General features: G+C 46.9%; 1 protein-coding gene across 3 annotated transcripts in view; it reads left to right on the top strand.

The window, feature by feature from the left end:
- ADCY2 (adenylate cyclase 2) overlaps nucleotides 1–25,746 on the top strand; it is a 459,988-nt gene that overhangs the window by 333,266 nt on the left and 100,976 nt on the right. For all 3 annotated transcript variants that reach the window (XM_054018109.1, XM_054018108.1, XM_054018110.1), the window contains 2 exons: nucleotides 2,866–2,946; nucleotides 16,765–16,834. In XM_054018109.1, coding sequence (XP_053874084.1) covers nucleotides 2,866–2,946; nucleotides 16,765–16,834 — 151 coding nt within the window. The remainder of the gene's footprint in view (nucleotides 1–2,865; nucleotides 2,947–16,764; nucleotides 16,835–25,746) is intronic.

Raw genomic sequence — 25,746 nt, 5'->3', positions numbered from 1 at the left:
AAGTTGCATTACAGTACAGTGTGGATCATTTGAAAGTGAAGCTGCCTCATTGTCCCCTAGTGGGGGTGCTGGTAAGGGTTTTTTCAATAGACAATTAGTTTTTTGAGTGTTACTTACTTCATAAAGTAGCTTCAGAAAATATTATTGTGGTTCAAGTGCTGGTTTGTGTCATATTCTGTGTTACTGCCGGACAAATGATTATAAATTCACATGATAAAGTTCATCTTGTCATTTTTCATGGCTGAACTTTCCGTTAGTAGGAAAGATTGAGAAGAAATGGATGTAGGTGAACTGAAAAAGTTCTTTAAAAAAGAAAGGAGTATGGCTGTTTTTTTAAAAATAAAATTAGCATGGTATTGCAAGAAAATTAGAGCTGTATTTCATCTTTTTAAGAGCCTGAGAAAGCTAAACTGTAAATAACATATTTTCTTCATTGCTATAAGTGATATCACAAGTACCATAAATTGGTTTAAAAGAACCATTCCATTCAAAACTAACATTTGCATTCCCTTTAACTAAGGTGGTAATTCATCCTATCTGTGGTCTCTCTTTATTCTCTTCCAATGTCCCTGCCCTGCATATATATCGTACGCTATCCAAAGGTTGACAGGAAGCCAGGTAGTCCTATTCAACAGCAGTTCTGGATCCCATAGGAAGACCAACCTTTCACTGATCCTACAAGACCTGATAAATACATCCTGGCTTTAAGGCTATAGTAGATTAGTTATGTTTCGGTTTGCACAGAATGTGAAAATTGTGTATATCAGCACTGTAGTGAAAGAGTGAACCATTTTATTGTGGTATTTTCAAAGAATGAATTCTTTCAAATGCTGGAAATGCTTTTGTTTTCTTATTCTTTAATTGTACTCTAAAATAGACTCCAAAGGTTCAACAAAAAATGATGATTGTATAACTTGGCCTGAAAATATAATATAGCTTATGGCCAAGATTTTCACAAATAGGAACCTAAAATCAGGCTCCTATATCCATATTAAGGCACTCGAATAAGTAGTGGTTTTCAAAAGAGCTGATCACCCAACCACTCCCAGTGAGGTCAAAGGGAACAGTAAGGTGAGTGCTCAGCTCTTTTGAAATTCCATCTTCTTAGTTATTTGCTAGATAGTGTTAGATAAGATTGGACAAGTGTCTGTTGTTATCCTGGACTACTTGTAAGAAATAGGTGATAGACACTTGACACATACCTAATAGTCATGAAATCAGTTGCATTCAGTGGAAAAGTAATAGTGTTCTATATAAAGTACTCTACGAACCTATGCTATCTTATCTATTGAACCATCCTGTAGATCCTCAGTTATTAAGAACTAATCCAAAAGTCATGGCTAAGAAGGAGGAAGGGCTTGAGTTAACCTTGCCAAAATTCAAATCTGTGAGTTATCATAAACTCTAGGAGTTCAGGTAGTTCAAATCTGAGGTACTACCTATATCTTAAATTTTGGATATTAATCTTGAAAGGATGGAGAGAAAATCTGGAGATATTTGAAATGCTCCAGGTTTTAGGAGAGCACAACTTCCGAAGTGAACAACAAGTGAAGCCTGGTGTAACAGAAGAGAGTCCCATCCATGCAGACATTGTGTCCATTCCATGCCCAGCTAACTTAAAATAAAATGAACCTTTTTGTTCATTATAGTAGTTTTACAGACTATATAAAGAGAAATCTGATATATATCTGAAAATAAAGTTTTTAAAGCAATTATTTCCAAACCTGCTACTGGAAAGTTCTAGATCCTCTATTCAGGCCATAAAAAAGTGTTCCTATGAATGTGACTGGCATGTTCTTACCTATTCACACAACGCAGACAAATATTACCAAAAATAGCTGCAGCAAATATGGATATTTTTAAGGAGCTGAGAATATGAAATTCTTTTTTATAAATTCATTACATTACCAAGGTGAGCACTTTCCTTTAACAGAAATTTCCTCAACTCTAATTTTTTGCAAGTGTGTTTTGTTTTATTTTTAAAGCACCACCTTATATTTTGCTTTTAGATAGTATGTTCTTTGTGGGATGGATTATCATAGAATCATAGGGTTAGAAGGGACTGCAAGGGTCATCTAGTCTAAACCCTGGCCAAGATACAAGATTTGTTGTGTCTAAACTATCCAAGACAGGTGGCTATCCAGCCTCCTTTTAAAAACCTCCAGTGAAGAAATTTCCATGGCCTCAGGAGACAGTCTGTTCCATTGTCCTACTCTTCTGACAGTTAGGAAGTTTTTCTGAAATTTAATCTAAATCTGCTATGCTGTAGTTTGAACCCACTGCCTCTTGTCCTGCCCTCTGTGGCAAAAGAGAACAACTTTTCTCCATCTTTTTTATAGTAGCCTTTCAAGTAGCTGAAGACAGCTATCATATCCTTTCTTAATCTCCTCTTTTCCAAACTAAACATACCCTGTTCCTTCAGCCTTTGCTCATATGGCTTGCATTCCATCCCTTTGATCGTCTTTGTTGCTCACCTCTAAATTCTTTCCATTTTATCTACATCCTTTCTAAACATCGATGACCAAAATTGGACGCAGTACTCCAGCTGAGGCCTAACCAGCGCTGAATAGAGTGTTACTATCACCTCCTGTGACTTGCATGCTGTGCCTCTGTTAATGCAACTTTTTTTTTGCAATAGCATCACATTGCTGACTCATGTTGAGGTTGTGATCTGTCACAACTCCCAGATCCTTCTCAGCAGTGCTGCTGTGAAGCCAGTTTTCTCCCATTTTGTATTTGTACATTTGGTTTTACTTCCCTAACTGTAGCACCTTTCATTTGTCTTTGTTGAATTTCATTTTGGTGACTATAGCCCAGTTTTCCAATCAAGATCCAATGATAATATCTTATCTTTTTTCATTACAGAACAAAATCACAGAAGAAAAGATTTGAAGAGGAATTGAATGAGAGGATGATTCAGGCCATTGATGGAATCAATGCTCAAAAGTATATTTACATCTCATATTCACATTCTTCTACAACTGATGGTAGAGTCTGCTGCCTCTCCTTACATAGATGCACAAAACCCAAAAAGCAGTGGCGCGTCCACCATTCCACATCAGAAAGTAGAATAGGCCACTCAGAAAGACATTACGCTCCCTGCAGGCTAAGGAACAGCACTGTGCAGCAACTTTTTCAAGGGCATTTTTCTAATAGCTGCTGCACTTGTGATTCATACATCGGGGGAAGATTCCGTTTGCACCTTGAAGTTCCTCTGCTCAAAACTTGATTCCGTACAGGAATCCACGATTTGGTCCTAAGTCCCCATGTCTACGACACCTCTCCACATCCTCCTAAGAATTGGTACAAAGCCTTATATACAACTGGGAAATTAAGTGTAGTTATATCCTAAATTGATGGGACTGCTAGTGAAATATTTGGGTTTGTTCTTTTATTTTCTGATGTCATAGATAAGTGCACCTTAAAATAGTAATTGAAAAGACAGAGGAGGGGTAAAGAGAAAGAACAAAGGAACTTAGTAGTAAGGAGTGAAAATAGAAATAATTAATGATCAGGGGTAACAACAGGTGGGTATAAACATGGAAAAAGAGAATAAAGCATTATGCTCCTCTAGCTGTATTCCATGTCTACTTGCTCTGGCTCAGTACAGTCATCTGTCAGAGTAGAGGAGTAAGTGAGATGAAGAAATAATAACCAGGACTTTCTGACAGCGAAATCAAAGTGACAGAAGCAGCTCCACAGAACTAGAAGTGGTTCTTTTGCCACCTTTGATAATTATTGTTTCGGTTGGTCCATTGATTCATTAGAGCATAACATAGCTAATCTGCACACGTAAATTGTTCTCAGAGGCAGAGAGGCACACATTGAGTATATGTTCTTGGAGGAACTGGAGGTGACACTTATTGATGATATCAGATCCTGTTAGTGAACAGATAAGAGCAAGCTCAATACTTCTCTAACTGAAGGGTACAGGCTCCTTTAAATATTAACTATCACTTCAGGGTGAAATAGGGGGATGTATTTGCAAAAATTTTGTTAGTAGTTATGAATTGTATTCTCCACTCCATTGCAGGTGTCCAATATTTGCTCAGTTGAATAAGTTGTATACTGCACCTAATTGCTAGAAACTCAAGGACCATACTTAATTTTCATGTGTAACAATCCCATCAGGCTGTCTGTAGTTTTAAGAAAACAATTTTGAATAAGTTCTCAATGGAAGTGTATGTTGACAGTCATGTCACACACAAATAACAAAATGATTGGAAGCAAGTCCTCAGATAGACAAATAGGTTTGTTTACACTATGGTAATCTAAGAATGGGTTACAAGACAGAATCCATACAGCTTTAGTATGTTTTAAAGTACATGGGTTCTAAAAAGCGACACTGCAAAATGGCATTGTGTGGTTCAATTATGTGTTATTTATCAATGATTTCCATAACAAATGTTCTTAGTTTACATGTAAAAACTTGCCAATCCTGCAATCTTAACCTATGATCAGAGATCTAAGCTGAGTTCTTTCCTTCTCATACATAATTATTAGTAAAAGCTACATCCAACAATTACATGTAGACAACAATAAAATTGAAAAGTCCAGTGCTCAAAACTAAGAAATATCAAAAATATGGCTGACTGTGCATATGCATTAACACACTAATAATTACATGTTCACATATTTTTACAGTAGGAACCCTACCTCATTCAATGCACAGGATTGACTGCTCTCAGGATGAATCAGGACTGTATCTTGAATGTAGGGTTACCATACTTAACAAATAAAAAAAGAGGACCCTCCACGGGGTCCTGGCCCCGCCCATTTCCCCACTCCAGCCCCGCCCCAACTCCGCCCCTTCCCTGCCCTGACCCCGCCCTAACTCCGCGCCTCCTCCCTCCCACTCCCAGCCACGCAGAAAGGGCTGCCCGAGCGCTACCGGCTTCACGGTTTGCCGGGCAGCCCCCAGACCCTGCGCCCCCGGCCGGCGCTTCCCCAGCGCAGCTGGAGCCCAGGAGGGGAAGCACCCAGCCGGAGGCGCAGGGTCTGGAGGCTGCCCGGCAAACCATGAAGCCGGTAGCGCTTGAGCTTCGGGCAGCCCCCTTGCCTCCGGACCCTGCGCCCCCAGCCGGGCACTTCCCCTCCCGGGCTCCGGCGGCGCAGGGTCCGGAGGCATGGGGGCTGCCCGAAGCCGGTAGCGCTCGGGCAGCCCGGCTCTTAAACAGAGCCGAAGAGTCAGGGGAGGAGCAGAGCCGCCGTGGCCGGAGGCTCTGCTCCTCCCCTGACTCTTCGGCTCTGTTTAAGAGCCGGGCTGCCCGAGCGCTACCGGCTTCGGGCAGCCCCCATGCCTCCGGACCCTGCGCCCCCGGCCGGGCACTTCCCCTCCCGGGCTCCGGCGGTGCAGGGTCCGGAGGTATGGGGGCTGCCCAAAGCCCGTAGCGCTCGGCTCTTAAACAGAGCCGAAGAGTCGGGAAGGAGCAGAGCCGCCGCGGCCGGAGGCTCTGCTCCTCCCCTGACTCTTCGGCTCTGTTTAAGAGCTGAGCTGCCCCAGCGCTACCGGCTTCAGGCAGCCCCCATTCCTCCGGATCCTGCGCCGCTGGAGCCCGGGAGGGGAAGTGCACGGCCGGCGGCTGGGGTCCGGAGGCAAGAGGGCTGCCTGAAGCCCATAGCGCTTGGGCAGCTCGGCTCTTAAACAGAGCCGAAGAGTCAGGGGAGGAGCAGAGCAGCCGCGGGAGGGGAAGTGCCCAGCCGGCATTTTCCCGGACATGTTCGGCTTTTTGGCAATTCCCCCAAGACGGGGGTTTGATTGCTGCAAAGCCGGACATGTCCGGGAAAAACCGGACGTATGGTAACCCTATTGAATGAGACTGATGTTTGTTCCTCATATGGAGGGCTACAGGTTTGTCATGATGCAGAAAAAGCCATGGGTACCGTCATTTCTCTGCGACTTCTCTGTCTATGACTTCCTCCAGGAAGGCTCTAGGTGGGTCACCAGCTCACTGCAGAGGTGATGCCCCGGGGGAGTGTGTGTTGGAGAGCAAGAGCCTATCCCAAAATGGCAGCTTCTGTGTCCCACAGGGCCAGGCCCAGCTCCCCTCTCTGGACATTGCAACTTGGGACACAGGATCGCAGTTGTACTCATTCAAATTTGGCCCGGCTGCCTTCTGGTCATGACCTGTCATTGCTTGTGCCCAGGGTAAGTGCACGGTGGGCTTGCTCTCAACCCCCACACTCTTCCCTAAGGGACACAGAAAGCCGGAGTGAGTACAGGGTGGGCTCGCTTGCCAGCCCACCAAACCCATCCTCTTCACTAAACAGGATTAGGATTGTGGTGCCGGGGGTGGGGAGGTGCTGCTGCAAGTGTTTGGTGCTCCCCCACTTGTCAGGACATTTTTTATCAAAAATCATAGATCATAACTTCTACTAAATTTACTATGACTGCTCTATTATTTTTGATAAAATATCCCCTGATATTACAGAAGGTAGTGTGTAGTGAGTGAGGCAGTGATTTCAGGAAGGGAAAGGGTAACCTTATGGTTAAAGAAATTGAATTTTGCCATGGAGAATTGGATTCTCTCCTGTGGAGTTTCTGTGTGATTCTGGGCAAGTCACTTAAACCTAAATGTTCACAATTGGCCACTTAACTGTGAAGCACTCAGATATGTTGATGAAAGCTTCTATGAGGTAATGAATAATTTTGTATTCAGAAGGCCTGGGGCCACATATTGAATAAGAAGGGGGGAAAGTTGAATACCACCTCTTCACTGATGGACAACCTTAATTCTGGAATTTCCTAACTTTTGAGTGCTTGGCTTTGCAACTTTAATAATGTTTTTTTAATGTACGTTTTTTTTATATAATTTCCTATTTTAAAAAAAATCTGAATAAACAAAAATTAATCATGTGGAACCTGATTGGCCACTAGCTTAGGTAATCAGCAGGGTCTAAACTTTCAAATACACAGCACAAACCATTTGCACTCTGTTACCAGATTAACTGATACCAGTAGTAGGTTGCATATGTTACTCCTGAGGGCGTTTTGCACCAAAAAAATGAAAAATTCTCCACACAATATTTTAAAATTCTGCAAATTTTATTTGTCAAATAAATGTGGAGTCTCCAGCATGGCACTGGGGAGCACAGGCCACTATCTGCACAGAGGTGGGAGATCACTGTGCAGTTCCCCCCGGGACACAGACTCAGCAGTGATGCTGCACACAACCCTAACACAGCACAAGGACCGGATCTCCCCCAGAAACACTCCTGGGCCTTGTCCCTCCATGCCAGGTGCACCAGATGTGGGCAGGCAGGATGCAAGTGTATGTGGGGGGGATCCAGCTGTGGGTTGAGAGGGTTCTGTGTGGGGCAATCTGGGTGCAGGCGGCTTAGTGGAGTGTCTAGTTGCAGGGGGATCTGGTTGTACAGGGGCTTCTTGGGGGGTTCTGAATGCAATAGTAATGGGACTCTGCAATGGGGTCCAGGTGAAGGTGGTTGGGGCTCAGTGGGGGGGTCTGGGTGTGGGGGGGATAGAGCTTGGCAGGGGGGTCTCAGTGGGGGGGAATCAGTGGGGGGGTCTAAACGCTGGGGGAGTGGGGCTCAGTGGGGTGGGGATCCGGGTGCGGGTGGCTTGTCAGGGTGTCCAGGTGCAGGGGGAGTGAAGCTCATCGGGAGGGTTCTGAGTGTGTGGTGGGGTGAGGCTCGGCAGGACGGTCTGGGTTTGAAGGGGACTAGATGCATGGGGGTTGGGCAGATGGGGGAGCAGCTCCCTGTACAGGGATCCCTCTCCCTGCAGCTGAGGATTGATGGGTGCAGAAAGCATGGGAGATAGTTTTCAGAGTTTCCTGCAGCTGGGGGAGAAATCTGGGAGTGGGTCTAACTCAGCCCCGGGTAATGTGCAGGGGAAGAGGAAGTCCCGTCCTCTCCAGCCCAGCCGGGACTAACAACTGAACCCAGTGCAGGGTAGGAGCCACCAGCTGGGTCTTCCCCAGTCCCACTTCCTGCGTCACAGTGATTTACCTCTCTGCCAGCTGCCCTGGGCATCCGAAACATACTACTGGGGATGGGTCCATACCCACTCTTCTGACTTCCCTTTGCTTCCCCGTCAGAAAGTCATTTTTCTCTGGGGAAGCAAAGAAATCTGCAGGAGGCATAAATTCTGCACATTAGATCAGGCATTGGTGGGACTTTAGACAGTCACTGTGCCAGATAGTTTCAGAGCTATTTGCTGGGAGCAGAAGAGTGCAGAGTCTGAGAACTCCTGGGCTGAATTCTAGGTTCTGGAAGGTAGTGTACTTAAGTTATTAGAGACATTTCTGCTCCCATTTACCATATGCTTGTGTCTATCTTCCTTAACTCTTGTCCTCTCTCCCCCCACCCGCATCTGCTTCTCTCTGCCCCGACCCCAGCTTCTCTTCTTCTGCTCCAGTTCTCCATCCCTAATTATTCCCCAGACTCCTCCCTTTCCTGTACAGTAATTCCTCGTTTAACATTGCAGTTTCATTCTTGAAAAATGTGACTTTAAGCTAATCCAATTTTCCCATAAGAATTCATGTAAATGGGGGGGGCCGAGTTAGGTTCCAGGGATTTTTTTTTGCCAGACAAAAGACTATACATATACATATATACAGTATAAGTTTTAAACAATGTAATATTGTACTCAGCAATGATGATTGTGAAGCTTGGTTGAGGTGGTGGAGTCAGAGGGTGAAAGAGGGCAGATCGTGTGGCTGCTCCTCTTGCTGTTCTTTCCAAGGTGCTGGGGGGGTGCTCAAACCCCCGGCTCTGCCCCAGGCCCACTCCCACTCCCCCCCGAGCGTGCTGTATCCTTGATCCTCCCCCTTCCCCACTTCCAGTCTCCTGAACTCCATGAAACAGCTAAATGTTGCAGGCAGGAGGCACGGGGAGGGAGGAGAAAGTTGCTAACAAACATACCAGAAATCACCCATCTTCCACATGGGGAGTCTGATAGGCCAACATCCCTTCCAGCTGCTGAGCAAGAGTTGGAGCGTTTTCTTGGACAGAAGGTCCTATCCATTTGCTGAATCAAAAGGAAAACCCTGAATCTGTTTGAACTCAGCCTTTTATACCAAAAGTCCTGCTTTGTCCCTGAGCCTACTGAAAACAGATACAACCAGTCCCTCCCCTTATTTGAGGAGGTCAGATTCAAAGTCTGGAAATCTACAGAGTCACCCTTGGCATTTTGCAGAAATCACTCCCTAGTGATTCCAAATTCTGCACAACCTCCACACACACACAGTGAGCCAGGAACACACAAATACACATCACCTGTATTGATACAAAGAGATATGCATATTTCACAGTTCATACTGCCTGGCCCATCTCAATCTAATGACTTTTTGAGGTTTTCATACTTTAAACATAAAATACATTAATACAATATGGACCCCCAATACTGCAAGTGGTTGCAATATCTGTCACATCTGACACAAAAGCAGCTCAGTGAAGCAATTGTGGGGAAAGTCCTTGAATGGAGTATGCTCAGTGACTCTACGGGCATGGCATATGCACAGCCTGGTAGGCATGCAGGAATTGTGAGACCACGGAGCATGCTCAGTACGGACAGAATATTCAGAAAATTTAACTGCCAAACTTTAATAGGTCATATGTGAACTGAGCATATGTGAAAATAAGATTTTTCAAAGGCCAGACTTGGCCAAATGTAAGCATATTTTCCACAGGAGCAGCAAAAGGCACATTCCTGACACCAGTGCCAAATTTCAAGTCCCAGTTCCAAAGCAATCAAAAATCTTTTTCAAAAAAAATCTTGCAATCAATTTGTTAACAAAGGCAAAACAATTTATTTTTCCCTAATCCCTCGTTTGGCAAAGTTATAAACTATAGCAAATAGGGTCTTATAATGGGAAATATCAGGCAACTTTCACTATAGATACTGTTAGCTGCTTCACCCAAAATATAGTTTCTGCAGGCCAGATTGGGCCTTAGTTATTGCCGCGTGTGGGATTACGCAAGTGTAAATGGTTTCATCTGCCTGTCATAGGGCATGGTGAGGAGGGATAGCTCAGTAGTTTGAGCATTAGCTTGCTAAACCCAGGGTTATAAATTCAATCCTTTAGGGAGCTGTTTAGGGATCTGGGACAAAAATCTGTCTGGGGATTGGTCCTGCTTTCAGCAGGCAGTTGGAGTAGATGACCTCCTGAGGTCCCTTCCAACCATGATAAAGCTACATTTTAGTCACGAGTATTTTTAGTAAAAGTCATGGACAGGTCACGAGCAGTAAACAAAAATTCAGGGCCCATGACTTCTACTATATAGCCCTAAATCTTGCGGGGGGCAGCCCAGGGGTGCCACAGGTGCTGGGGGGGGAGGGGGTTGGCGGGGTTGGCAGGCTTCCTACCTGTCTCTGCACCTTCCCGGAAGTGGTGACATCTCCCTCGCTCAGCTCCTAGGCAGAGGTGTGGCCAGGCAGCTCTGTGCACTGCTTCTGCCCCGAGCGCCAGCTCCCACTGGCCGGGAATCGTGGCCTGTGAGAGCTGCAGGAGCGGTGCCTGCAGGCAGAGGCAGCGCACAGAGCTTCTTGGCCATGCCTCCACCTAGGAGCTGAGTGAGGGGGATGTTGCCACTTTCGGGGAGCCCCCCCCCCGAGGTAAGCGCTGCCCAGAGCCCACTTCACCTCATCCCATGCCCCAACCCCCTGCCTCCTCCCACACCAAAACTCCTGCTGCTGCTGGGGGAGGAGGGACGCGGTGCAGAAGTCATGGACAAACTCACAGCCTTAATCATAGATACTGTCATGCTGTCAGGAGTGTCACGATCGTAAGTGGCAACCTCAGGGAAGACTGTCAAGAACCAGGGCAGAGACCCCAAGCTGGTTGTATGTTCTATAATTACATGTCACCAACCCAGTAACAAGTATGAACTCCTACAGTACTATAACAAGTCTTACCTTGGAGTCACAGACAGTCCCCTTGGGCATTCCAGTCTATCTTGTCACCCGGGCAATCTGGATTTAGTGTAGGTGGTTCCTATACACCAAAGATCACAAAGTATGCAGGTTATTCCCAGTCCCAAAGGACCAGTCACTTACCTTAGGTCAATTTGTACCTTAGATCTCACATCAAAAACAACACTTGTAGCCAACCCTATAGTAAACTAAGGATTTATTAACTAAGAAAAGAAATTAGAGAGTTATTACAAGGCAAATAAGCTACAGTCTATGATATTCAAAGGTGACCGAGTTGTAGTAATCTGTCACCTTTGAATGTCTTTTATTGCTAACCTAGGTTGACCCTGCGGATCTCTACTTCTGTTTCATAGCTCCAGATCTGTGAGAGTCCAAACAGCAAAAGAGATTAAAACTATTCTTGTCAGCTATTTTTATTTCCTTCTTTCAGAATTCAAGCTGATGGGACGAGCCATTTTTCACATAGCCTTTTCATGAATGTAAGGGTACATCTACACTACAGGGGGGGAGTCGATTTAAGATACGCAAATTCAGCTACGTGAATAGCGTAGCTGAATTCGACGTATCGCAGCCGACTTACCCCTCTGTGAGGACGGCGGCAAAATCGACTTCTGCGGCTTTCTGTCGACGGCGCTTACTCCCACCTCCGCTGGTGGAGTAAGAACGTCGATTCGGGGATTGATTGTCGCGTCCCGATGGGACGCGATAAATCGATCCCCGAGAGGTCGATTTCTACCCGCCGATTCAGGCGGGTAGTGTAGACCTAGCCTAAGGGGCAATTAACAAAATCTTTGTATTGTGATGTTCCACAATGGCCCATTTAGTTTTGATAGCCCTTTTTGATGGGCAGGCGACAATCCTTCCTGACTAGATTCACAGTTTCCAAGCAAACAATTTGTACAGTTACAAAGCAAAAACTTAAATATTATCTTATAGCATGTGATAAAGAAATTATCACTAAAGAAACACTAAACACACAGTTATAAGTCCGATACCCACTTAAACCGTATGAACACACAGGTGAAACAGACTGGTTTCCAGCAATGAATTTGTCAGTACTCAGCAGTACTAACGCCTTGGCAAGAGCTGGCACCTGGTCAGCCAGCTTCACAGATACCACAGAAACTGGAGCCCCCCAAAAAATCTAAGTTCCAGTGGAACTTGGTTAACAGTTCAGATGATTTATTTATTTTTGTTTGGTTTATAACTAAAAGAATAAGAACTTTGGCATACTTTAAACATGTAATGACAAAAAAAAATGAAAATCAGGGCCCCCACAATCTGGCAATAATCCACCAGAGATAAATATCATATCCAAAAAAAATACCCTGTCAGTACTCTGCCATAGCCACAAATACCAGCCCTCATCATACCTCTCCCTCCTCAAAACACTGGGAGTTGGGCCTTGCAGTGTGCCCTGAATGGCCTCAGGTGCAGGCTTTTTCAGACCACTATGAGGAATGAATTTCAAAGCTAATTAAATAATATGTTGCCATCCTTCTTTTCTACTGAGGGGACTCCAGCTCACGCACCTCTGCTGACCATAGACAGTCTCTCAGGCACATATTCAGGTGTTTGGGGCTTTATAGGTCAAAATCAATACCTTAAACTTCACCCAGAGCCTACAAGCAGCCAGTGAATATCCTGTTCTTTTACTACATCTACCCCAGATTCAGTTTCTGAATTATTTTAAGATGAATGCTCAGGTAGGATACATTGTGGTAGTATCAGTGTAATCACAAAGGCCCAGATTCTCCAAGGTAATTAGGTGCCCAACTACCTTTGAGCATTTTGACTAAGGTGACCAAAGCATGTATTGCAGTAGCAAGCTCCCCACCCAAAAGAATCATTTGCAATCTGTAGGCCAGAAAAAAAAAGGAAAAAAGCCTGTTGCTGATGCATGTGAAGAAAGAGATTCCAGCTCACTTAATCTTAGAGGGCATGGCTTTGTAGGACTAACAGGAGTGGCAGTAAAAACTTATTTTTATTGTTAATGTCATCAGATGTATGCAGGGGTGAAAGTAATACTAAATCCTTACCAGTACGGAGGCCGGCTCTGGACCCCCAGAAGGGGCAGGGCCTTGGGTAGAAGGGGTGGGGCTGGGGGTCAGCCTTCCCCAGCCAGCCCATCCGCACTGCCTGGCCCGTGCAGCCCAGGGCTCCAGCGGCGATTTAAAAGGGGCCGGGACTCTGGTCACTGCCGGCGACCCTGAGAGTAGGGCAAAAGGGGCAGCAACGTTAAAGCGCTGCTGTAGCAGCAGCGCTTTAACATCGGCTGGGTACGGGCTGGTACCGGCTTCTTACCGGTATGCCGTACTGGCCCATTTTCACCCCTGGATATATGTGCGACTCTAGATACCCACAAGGAACAGATTGGTTGAATAAGAAGGTGCACTTTTTCCAGAGTCACTTTTCAGAGAAACAGCATTTAAAGATAATGATGAAGGCACTGCCTGCTCACACTACTCTGAATTCACCTTTCCTAAATGCTTCTACCAATGGTAGTAATTGGACAATTTGACAAATGCATCTTAGTTAATAAGTTGCTTTGTTTTGCCTTCTGTGAAAATTACCTTCACCTTGCTCTTTCCTGTAATTTCATTTAAGATGATAATGCACTCCGGGTAACATTTGTAACTAAAATGTTCTTCTAAATCTATATTGGGTCTGTAATGTTAGGAAAATTGTTTATGCTGCAAATTCTCAATTAACACCCATTAATCAGAGACCAAGAGGACTAGCCCCATTATAATCAAATAGCTGAGTGGCACTAATCAAAAAAGAATATTTTGCCCACTGAAGTGTTTTAATAAGATTTTTCTTCCATCTTCCATAGATTGTTTTCAGTAGGAAGTAGAATGACCCTAAATCTCTCAGCTCTCATACTATAATAATGTGTAATACCCATATAGTGCCTTTCATTGTGAAGATTCCCAAGTCACATTACAAACAGCATATTTAACTAAAATACAACAATGTATGTTTATGTAACATTAATGTTACTGTCTAAAGACTCAAAGATAGTCAGTAAAAGGGCTAATGTATGAAATCCTGGCCCCATTATTTTGCCAGACCCCTCTCCTCAGCATTCCCTACTGGCTAGCTTAGGTGGCTCCCTGCTCAGCATGCTGGCTTCTGCAAATCCCATTCTTAAGCACCTAACTCTCCTTGTGCTTTATATAGAGACCCTGGGTGCCTAACTCAGCGCTGAGGATTCCAGTGGGTGGCAGGGGGCCTAAAGTTAGGTGTTGCAAATCTGAGCACATGCTCAGAACTGAGCTCTTTTAACATGTTTTTTATTTACAGATTAGCAGACTAGTCCTCATTAAGTCTAGCCAGTTGGAAAGAGTCAAAATTAAATTATGCCTTCATTTTTTAAAAAAAATAAAAACCTCCCATTGAATTGAATGTGGACTTTCAGAGATAGACCTCTTTATTTTGAAATGGTGCTACTTCAATAATCTATTAGCTAGAATGTTCATTACTTTTACACATAGCTACAAAAACATATTGTGCAACCTCACTGCAACTTTTTACGTTTTTACATATTTTGGTCTGTAAGTAGGAAATGATGCTTTGATAACTAATAAAAGGTCTGTGTGAAAGAGGTTCAAATTCATCAGATGAATGTATCTCAAACACAGAATCATCCCACTCCCTTTTTAATGACTTTTTTCAGCTTTGCACATGGTGTAAAGCATTCATTAAATGGCATGGTTGTGTGTTGTGACATGCCAGTCACTGTACATTATGTTGGACAGAATCACCTCAAGTTCTGTCCCATGTCCCAGGTATGAACATCTGTGGAATGGATCATTATTATAGAAGATAGAGTGAAGAACCAGCAGCAAAGACATTTACATTAAGCACTTTATAATGCAACTCTCCCTCTTGAATGTTTTCATGAATCCACGTACAGCCCATTCATTAAAATATCAGTTTTGTGTGTGTGTTAGATATAGAAACCAAGTGGAAGGGTGGAACTACATGATCATCTGTTGCAGTCAATATGATTTACTTTATCCATTCTGAAGCACAATAACTGACTTTCTTCAAAATACATAAACTGACATCTTACTTTGCATTGTTATTTGCAGTGTTCTTGTAGCCGTGTTGGTCCCAGGATATCAGAGACACAAGGTGGATGAGGTAATATCTTTTATTGAAGCAATTTCTGTAGGTGAAAGCAGGAGTGCTGGAACAATTTGTATAGTGGGGGTGCTGAGAGCCATTAAATCAAACTGCAAAACCTGTATATAATGAAAACTTCTTCAAGTCAGAGGGTGCTGCAGCACCCCCCGCAACCGTAGTTCCAGCACCTATGGGTGAAAGAGACAAGCTTTTAAGCTACACAGAACTCTTCTTAAGGTCTGGGAAAGGTACTCAGAGTGTCACTAAAAAATTGCAACCCATACTCCTTGGGGACCACATCCTGAAAGAAATCTTACCCAAATCCCCTTTTCTGACTTTCAAACAATCCCCCAACCTCGCCAAGCTCCTCATCAGAAGCAAGCTTCCCACAGACCAGAATACCCCCAACTCAAAGTGGCACCAGACCTTGCCAGAACAACAGATGCAAAACCTGTAGACATATCTCTACCAACTACCATGATCAATACTCCCAGCAACACACCTTTCAAAATCCATCGATCCTACACATGCCTAACACACGTATCTCATCCAGTGCACTAAATGCCCCAATAACTTTGTGGGTGAAACCAGACAATCACTATGCTCTCCAATCAACTCACACAGAAAAACGATGAAAGACAAAAACACATATCACCTGTGGGCAAACACTTTTCACAAAATGATCACTCCATATCTGAACTCTCAGTCCATGTCCTCAAAGGAAACCTGCACAATGCCTTCAGAAGACGAGTGTGAGAACTTAAATTCATAACTGTACTAGACACTACAAATCATAGTCTTAATAAAGACACTGGATTTGTGGCTTATTACAACAATCCGTAACCCACTAATCCCCATTTTTGGCCTATGCCTGAAGAGGCCACTTTACCTTGAATATCAAGTATCAGGGGTAGCCATGTTAGTCTGTATCCACAAAAACAACGAGGCACCTTAAAGACTAATAGATTTATTTGGGCATAAGCTTTTGTGGGTAAAAACCCACTTCTTCAGATGCATAGAGTGAAAATTACAGATGCAGGTATTATTATACTGACACATGAAGAGAAGGGAGTTACCTTACAAGTGGAAAACCTGTGTTAACAGGGCCAATTCAATCAGGGTGAATGTGGTCCACTCCAATAATTGATGAGGAGGTGTCAATGCCAGGAGAGAGAAAGTTGCTTCTGCAGTGAGCCAGCCACTCCCAGTTCCTATTCAAGCCCAAATTAACGGTGTTAAATTTGCAAATGAATTTTAGTTTTCTTTGAAGTCTGTTTTTGAAGTTTTTTTGTTCAAGTATGGCTACTTTTAAATCTGTTATAAAATGTCCAGAGAGATTGAAGTCTTCTCCTACTGGCTTTTGTATTTTACTATTCCTGATGTCTGATTTGTGTCCATTTATTCTTAATGCCCAAATAAATCTGTTAGTCTTTAAGGTGCCACCAGACTCCTCATTGTTTTAACCTTGAATGCTGTCTTACAATATGTGTCATCCATTGATGCTAAACAATCTGTTCCACCTAATCTTTAGCTGTGACACTTTGAGTACCTATTAGACCTAAATAATAGGTCTGTAGCTCAAACGCATATCTCTCCCACCAACAGAAGTTTCTCCAATAGAAGGTATTACCTCATCCACCTTGTTTTTCTTAGTTTACAGCTTTTCAATGATAGAAAAAACAGGACTAATATGTTTTGATGCCCTTTATAATGTTTTGTGTATTTCTTTATTCTTTCAGGCAATGGCTTAAATCTGAAGACATTCAAAGAATATCACTACTTTTCTATAACAAAACTCTGGAAAAAGAAGTAAGTTGTTTTCACCTCAGAACTAATTATTTCTATATTTTAATTTAAATATGCAAGTCACAAAAGACATTTGCTAGGCAGTTAACATGTTTAGTTTTTAAAATGCTAACACTTATCACCAGCTTCTTTTACATTTATATTGGCTTAGGAAAAAAATAATGCAGCCTGTAAAAGTCCCCAAACTTAAATAAACGACACCTCTACCTCGTTATAACGCTGTCCTCGGGAGCCAAAAAATCTTACCGCGTTATAGGTGAAACCGCGTTATATCAAACTTGCTTTGATCCACCAGAGTGCGCAGCCCTGCCCCCCCGGAGCACTGCTTTACCGCATTATATTCGAATCCATGTTATATCGGGGTAGAGGTGTATTTCTGAATGTCTCTATATAGTTTCAATTACAAATGGTGCTAATGTGGGAGAATTGAGACCTCAGAATTCAGTACATTTTACCTGCCAGGATGCACACCACACAGAGTGTTCATGTTGCTAATATTAGCACTAAGTGCTGCATATGGTGTGGTAAGGCTGGGGAGTGGATGGGGTGAGAATCTGATTTTCTCTTTCTTAAGTGTTATTGTTAAAATAGAATATGATAAAAAAAGTGAAAACCTGATTTCCAGACAGAATAGAAAATATGGGTCTTATGTGGGTAAATGAGGGCATTTTCAATATAAAGAATGTATATTTTATCAAATTTCACATTTTATGTGTTTTTAATGGACAGTCATTTTACAACATTTTACTCATATTTTACAACATTTTTAAAATATGGTAAATGTGTCTATTTTCTTTTATGTTTGCTAAATTACAACATTGGAGGCTGTAACTTGATGTGTATAGGTAAAAGAATGATAGTGAACAGCAGTGTGAAGTGTTCCAGGGTAGAGTTCTCCCATGCAGGAGGGGACCTGAAGTAGGAGGCAGACAGAAGCCTCTTTCTCACCCACAACACAACTAGGAAAAGGGTCACAGAACACTTTTTCCTTGTCATCATATCTGTTTCTCCTCTAGAGCTCTCCTTTCCTCTGACTTTTAGAACCTTAGGGAGAAGGGATTCATTCCTCTATCCCCCAGCCAGTCCTGCTGCTGTACTCCTTTTGCTGGGGGTGGGAAACACACTTCAAGCTCCTCCTCATGTGCACAAACAGGGGACTCTCGAGTAAGAATAGAGAGGTTATTTTACCTCTGTATTTGGTGCTGATGTAACTGCTGCTAGAATACTGTGTCCAGTTCTGGTGTCCACAATTCAAGAACATTGATAAATTGGAGAGGGTTCAGAGAAGGAACCACAAGAATGATTAAAGCTTTAGAAAACTTTCCTCATAGTGGTAAACTCTAGGAGGTCAATCTATTTAGCTTAACAAAGAGAAGGTTAAAGGGAGACTTGATTACAGTGTTTAAGTACCTACGGGGAGAGCAAATATTTGGTAGTTCTTCAATCTAGCAGAGATAGGTATAACACCATAACCATTGGAACAATTTACCAAGGGTTGTTGTGGATTCTCTCTCTCTCTCAGACTAGATGTTCTTCTTCGAGTGATTGTTCACGTCCATTACACATTAGGTGTGCGCGCGCCGCGTGCACGGACGTCGGAAACTTTTTCCCTTAGCGGCTCCCGTCGGGCCAGCGGGGCCCCCACCTACCCGCCAGAGCGGCGCCCCGCTCCAGGGTATATATATCCCTGCCGACCCAACCCCTCCAGTTCCTTCTTACCGTCCGTGGCGGCGTTGGAACAACTCTGTCTCTCGTCTGAGAGTGTCCCTTAGCACATTAGAGTTATCTAGCAGTTATCAGTTAGTTGTGGTAGTGTTTAACCAGTAGTTAACGGCTCATTAGAGTACTTAAAGTTCCTGCTGGGGTTGTTTGTTCAGCCCCGGCACCGGCCCCGGGCGGTGGGGTATGCCACACGCCCAGGGTTTTAAGGCCTGTGCCACGTGCCGCAGGCCTATGCCATTGAGCGACCCCCACGCTTCGTGTCTTCGTTGCCTGGGGGAGGCTCATCAGAAGGAGCGCTGCAAAATCTGCAAGGCCTTTAAGCCCAGAACTAAAAAAGAGAGGGACTTTCGCCTTAAGCAGCTGCTCATGGAGACGGCGTTACAGCCCTCCACTTCGACGGCACCGTCTGCCTCCGTGCGGAGCACCCCGGCTTCGGTGCGGGAACCGGCGCCGGCGGGTCACCCGAAGACCGCGGCACCGACCCTGCGGGGAAGTGCACAACGCCAATCGTCTTCGCCGGCGAAAGTGAAGGGCCAACCTAAGGCCCGAGGTCGCTCCCCGCACAAGAAGGCGGCACCGGTAAAGACCTCGAGTGCCCCTAAAGCCGATACGGCCTCATCACGGACCCCGGTAGTGGCTCCGGCGCCGAAGGGCCCGTCGAGCCCCGGGATGAGCGCGTCGAGCGAGGATGAAGGGCTGGAGGAACTTGTGGAACAGCCCTCCACTCCGGACACGTTTGAGGCAGCTAAGGACCTCATTACCTTGTCCGTCGAGGCCCCGGTACGCGCTGAAGGCGCCCCGCCTATGCTGCCGTGCAGAGGCAAGTCGGAGATGGTGCGCCCACCACGGTCGCCGTCTCGGCACCGTTCCAGGGACCGGTTCCGGTCGAGCTCCGCCTCGGTGGACTCCCGGTTGCCCTCGGCACAAGAAGCACCGCAGCAGTCGGGCTTCAACAAACGGTCGGCACCGACTCAGCAACCGAGCACGAGTCGGCACCGTGAAGCATCGGCAGCTCGTTACCCGAGGCCGACCAGCCGTAGCCGTTCCCGGTCCCGCGATCACCGGTACCGTTCCAGGTCCAGGTCGACGAGGCGCCATTCCAGGTCCTGGTCGCGGAGGCGCTACTCCCCAAGACCGGACCGGCACCGTCCCACGGCTCCACCGTGGCCTTCCAGGTCACCGTCCGTGGTCTCGGGGACTGACTCAGACCGATACGGCGGGTATGCCCGTAGGTCACAAGCCAGCAGGGACTACGGTCAGTCACAATGGGGCCAGCCGAGCCACTGGCCATTCTGGACACCCTGGGCCTACCACCAACAAGGGCCCCCATCGGGAGCCTCGAGATCCGGGCCATCCCGGTACCGATCCCGCTCCCCGCGGCACCGTCCGCCATCGTATAGGGAGGCAACGGTCCCTAGACCACCGGAGCGGGAAGGAGTGGACTCGGCACCGAGTACGGTACCGTCCCAATCCCACGCGGCGGGTCAGGCCGCAGAGGAGCAATTGGCTGATGCCGGATTGCAGGACAATGAGGATGGGCAGAAGGCCCCGACCTCTTCATCCTCGCCAGATGAGGCGGTAGCGGGCACACTGGTGTCCGGCCCTCCCCCGATTGACCATCGGGCACACCAAGACCTGCTTCGCCGGGTAGCCCTCAATCTGGGCTTGCAAGCGGAGGAGACCATAGAGCAGGACGACCCCATGGTCGATATCCTGAGCCCAGAGGGCCCCTCCAGAGTCGCTCTCCCGATTATACGGACAGTACAGTCCAACTATAAGACGGTGTGGCAAACACCGGCCTCCAGTGCGCCAACTGCAAAGGGCGTGGAGAGGAAATACTTCGCCCCATCTAGAGGGTTTGACTTCCTCTTTCTACATCCGTCCCCCTGTTCGCTGGTGGTCTCGGGGGTCAACGAAAGGGAGTGACATGGCCAGCAAGCTCCTGCCCCCAAGGGCAAGGAAGCTAAGAGATTGGACCTATTCGGGAGGAAAGTCTATTCATCGGGGGGCCTTCAACTGAGGATCGCCAATCAGCAGGCGATTCTAAACAGGCACAATTTTAACTCTTGGGCATCAGTCGCCAAGTTCAAGGACTCCCTCCCACCTGACGCGCATCCGGAGTTCACGGCCCTGGTGGATGAGGGAATGGCAGTGGCCAAGACCTCTTTACAGGCCGCACTGGACTCAGCCGATGCTGCGGCTAGAACAATTGCGTCGGGAGTCGTGATGAGGTGTTCGGCGTGGTTGCAGGCTTCAGGTCTCCCGCCGGAGGTGCAGACCACGCTGCAGGACCTCCCGTTTGAAGGTTCGGGCTTGTTTTCCGACCAGACGGATGCCAGGCTACATAGCCTTAAGGACTCACGAGCGACCCTTAAGTCGTTGGGTATGCACACGCCGGTAACGCAGTGTAAGCCCTTCAAACCCCAGCCGCCGCAAAGGCATTACCACCCTCGGCCCCGACACGAGCCTTACCGCCGTCGAGGCAGGGATAACAGGCGGAGACGTAACAATACGCCTAACCAGGGCCAGAATCACGGCCAGGGCAAGCCACAGCCGGGAAATAAACCAGGCTTTTGAAGCTACGCCCGAGGACAGCGTACCACTTCATATACCGGATCCTCCTTTGGGTTTCAAGGACCGTCTGTCCCAATTCTACCGGGCCTGGTCGCACATAACATCGGACCGCTGGGTCCTGCGCACAGTGAAGGCGGGCTATACCCTCCAGTTTTCCTCGCCCCCTCCCTGCCATCCCCCTTCCCCGTCCCTCTTCAGGGACCCTTCTCACGAGCAACTCCTCATACAGGAGGTACAGACCCTTCTCGCTGCAGGAGCAGTAGAAGAGGTCCCTCTGGACCTAAGGGGAAAAGGATTCTATTCCAGATACTTCCTGATCCCCAAGGCGAAAGGCGGCCTCCGTCCTATCTTGGACCTGCGCGATCTAAACAGGTTTCTGATCAAAGCGCGCTTCCGTATGGTCTCCCTTGGAACTATTATCCCATCCCTGGATCCGGGGGATTGGTATGCTGCCCTCGATATGAAAGATGCCTATTTTCACATCGCAATCAATCCGGCCCACAGGCGTTTTCTGCGCTTCGTCGTCGGCCAGCGCCATTTCCAATTTACTGTCCTGCCCTTCGGCCTGGTGTCAGCTCCACGGGTGTTTACGAAGTGCATGTCCGTGGTAGCAGCCTTCCTTCGAAAAAGAAGAATGCGTGTGTTCCCGTACCTGGACGATTGGCTACTCGCGGGCAGGTCGGAGGCCGAGGTCCGATCTCACGTGACGCTGGCCTTGCAGACGCTCGGCCTCCGGGTCAACGTGCCGAAATCCACGTTAGTCCCCACACAGAGGCTGGACTTCATAGGTGCTACCCTGGACTCGGTAACCACGCGAGCGAGTTTACCAGAGGCACGGTTCATGTCAATTCACGGGGCCATAAGCTCGGTCCAAAAATTTCCCACGACAACGGCAAGGTGTTGCATGCAGCTTCTGGGGCATATGGCAGCTTGCACGCACGTGGTCAGACATGCCCGGCTGAGGCTCAGGCCTTTACAGTTGTGGTTCGCCCACACGCATCGCCCCAACAGAGACCCATTGGATCAAGTAGTCACGATCCCGAACCAGGTACTCAGCTCGCTACGCTGGTGGCTCGATCGCCAGCAGGTATGCGAAGGGATCCCCTTTGCTGCCCCACAACCCACTCTGACGTTAGTGACAGATGCATCAGACATGGGCTGGGGGGCGCACCTGGGGGAACTGCGGACCCAAGGGCTGTGGTCCAGAGAGGACAAGCTGCTTCACATCAATCTGAAGGAGCTAAGAGCGGTTCGCCTCGCCTGCCAGACCTTCCACGCCTTCCTAAAAGGACACAGCGTGGCAGTCCTGACGGACAACACTACCGCCATGTTTTATATAAACAAGCAGGGCGGGTCCCGGTCTTCTCCCCTCTGTCACGAGGCACTCCAATTATGGAACTTCTGTATAGCCCATGCGATACACCTCATCGCGACGTATCTTCCGGGAATTCAAAACGGCTTAGCAGACCGCCTCAGCCGATCCTATCGAATGCACGAATGGACGCTGAGAGGAGACGTCCTGCATTCGATCTTCCGGAGGTGGGGTTTTCCCCGGGTGGATCTATTCGCCACCAGGGACAACAGCCAATGCCTTCAGTTCTGCTCGTTCCAGAACCTCAGCCCGGGATCATTAGCGGATGCTTTCATGATCCCATGGGGAGGGAGCCTAAAATATGCCTTCCCTCCATTTCCACTTATACACAAGGTTCTTCTCAAGACCCGCAGGGACAGGGCAACGATCATACTTATTGCCCCGGCCTGGCCTCACCAGCATTGGTTCACGTCCCTGCTGGAACTGTCCATAGCCGATCCAATCACCCTTCCCCTCCATCACGACCTAGTCACGCAAGACAAAGGTCGCCTACTCCACCCGAACCTGTCTTCGCTTCATCTCACGGCATGGTATCTCTCTGGCTGAACGATGCAGAACACAAGTGCTCTCACCAGGTTCAGCAAATCCTCCTTAATAGTAGGAAGCCCTCTACAAGGGCAACATACCTGGCGAAGTGGAAAAGGTTCTCCCACTGGTGTGAGCCTCAACGCATACAGCCTTTACAGGCCTCGGTTCCGTCCATCTTGGACTATTTACTGCACCTCAAGAATCAAGGGCTTGCGCCCGCCTCAATTAGAGTTCACTTAGCCGCTATTTCGGCTTTCCATCCGGGAGAGTTGGGAGTGTCAGTATTCTCCAACCCCACAGTGGCCCGATTCCTCAAGGGGCTGGAAAGGGTGTTTCCCTACTCACGCCCGCCGGTTCCGACGTGGTCTCTGAACCTAGTCCTAAATAGACTCATGAGTCCTCCCTTTGAGCCCCTGGCCACTTGCTCCCTCACGCACCTCTCGTGGAAGGTGGCGTTTCTCGTGGCCATCACGTCGGCCAGAAGGGTATCGGAATTGAGGGCCCTCTCGTCGGAACCACCCTATACGGTGTTCCATAAAGATAAGGTGCAACTTAGGCCGCACCCCAAATTCCTCCCAAAGGTGGTGTCACAGTTTCACATGGGGCAAGACATTTGCCTACCGGTGTTTTTTCCAAAACCCCATACGGATCCTCACCACCGCAGCCTACATACCCTGGATGTCCGAAGGGCGTTGGCATTTTACCTGGAGCGGACCAGGTCGTTCCGCAGAACACCCCAGCTGTTCATTGTGATTGCGGAACGTATGAAAGGCTTGCCTATCTCGACACAGCACTTGTCGGCATGGATCGTGCATTGTATACGCACTTGTTATGAGCTCGCCAATGTTCCGGCCCCGGAGATCCGGGCCCATTCGACTAGAGCCCAAGCGTCCTCAATGGCCTACTTGGCGCAGGTCCCGATCCAGGAGATCTGTAAGGCAGCCACCTGGTCGTCCATACACACGTTCACAGCCCACTACGCGATCCATCATCAGACCAGAGAGGACACGATGGTCGGCCGGGCTGTGTTACAGTCAGTTGTACCTTGACTCCTACCCACCTCCAATGGTAAGCTTGGGAATCACCTAATGTGTAATGGACGTGAACAATCACTCGAAGAAGAAAGAACGGTTACTTACCTTCTGTAACTGTTGTTCTTCGAGATGTGTTGTTCACGTCCATTACACTTCCCACCCTCCTTCCCCTCTGTCGGAGTCTCCGGCAAGAAGGAACCGGAGGGGTCGGGTCGGCAGGGATATATATACCCTGGAGCGGGGCGCCGCTCTGGCGGGAAGGTGGGGGCCCCGCCGGCCCGATGGGAGCCGCTAAGGGAAAAAGTTTCCGACGTCCGTGCACGCGGCGCGCGCACACCTAATGTGTAATGGACGTGAACAACACATCTCGAAGAACAACAGTTACAGAAGGTAAGTAACCGTTCTATCACTGTGGTCCCTTCTGGCTTTGGAATCTATGAATCTCTTCCTTCAGGAGAGAAAGTAATGAGTCCTGCTGATGAGAGAATAAGCAACATCACTCTATTTCTTGTATTTTCTTGTCTCCCTTTTGCTTTCTCCTTTCTCTGCCTCTCTCTCCTGTCATCTCTCTTTTCCCCCTCATTCTTCACATGCACATGAAAGTGAATGAGTTGCTTGTGGGATGGGGAGAGGAAGAGCAGGAGAGAGAAGGAGGAAAAGTGCAAATGAGTTTGAGTGGAGGAGAGGAAATGATATGCTAGGCTCCAATCCTACAAACACTCATGCATGTGTTTAACCGCTTCAGGAGACCCGTTAATGGGAATACTCAATACTTAATGTTGAGCACATGTGTAAGCTTTTGCAGGGTCCAAGTTCTTTGGGGTAGGGACTTTTTTTTTAAGTATCTGCACATTGCTGAGCTTACTGAAGCCCTGATCACTATATGGGCTGCTGAGTGCTGCCATGTGACAAATAACACTGCTCTACAGCCAAAATGCTTCTGAAATAAATGTAGTCAAACTTTACTAATTCTGGGTCACTGAGAATGAAAATGATGCTTAACATTGTTGATTGGCTCTAGTTTTCAAGATATGCTATTGGGTCAGTATATACGACCCTTGACTTGGGAATGGCGGAGGATAAGTGAGCTATAAAGGGAAGGGATCTCAATTTAAACCAGAAATGACTAAAATACATCTTTGATCTTTGACTGGATCTATGACTAAATCTATGACTGGGTTTGGACAATACTTGCTTTTTAGGCAAAACAATGAATGATGCAATCTGAAGCTGGTATTGCATCATATATGATATGAATTGCATCATGTTATTCCTAGAAGTCATGGATGATGCAATCATAACGAAGCTTACATCACTCTGCTGAACAAATTGCCCTATATCAGCTCTAGAAATCATACAGTGTCGTGCTCTCTTATTTGTCAGTGTTTCATTTTGCAAAGGGACACATTTCTGTTTAGCCAAAGTGAGCAGAGATACCTCGTACTTGTGTGAACAGTGCAGATAACTTCTGCCATGTTTGTGGTGAAGTGACTTTTGCATCACAAAAGCGCAGTATAACCACTATGGTTAAGAAAGCCTATCACCTTTATTTTGGCTGCAAAACTGGAGATCAGGACAAGAGGTGGGCCCCACACATATGCTGCAACACTTCTTCGCCAGTGGTTGAACAGGAAAAGGAAATCTATGCCTTTTGCAGTGCCAATGATTTGGAGAGAGCCAACAGA

This window comes from Malaclemys terrapin, chromosome 2, assembly GCF_027887155.1.
Source record: "Malaclemys terrapin pileata isolate rMalTer1 chromosome 2, rMalTer1.hap1, whole genome shotgun sequence".
Taxonomy (NCBI): Eukaryota; Metazoa; Chordata; order Testudines; family Emydidae; genus Malaclemys; species Malaclemys terrapin.
This window is presented reverse-complemented; position numbering and strand designations above follow the sequence as displayed.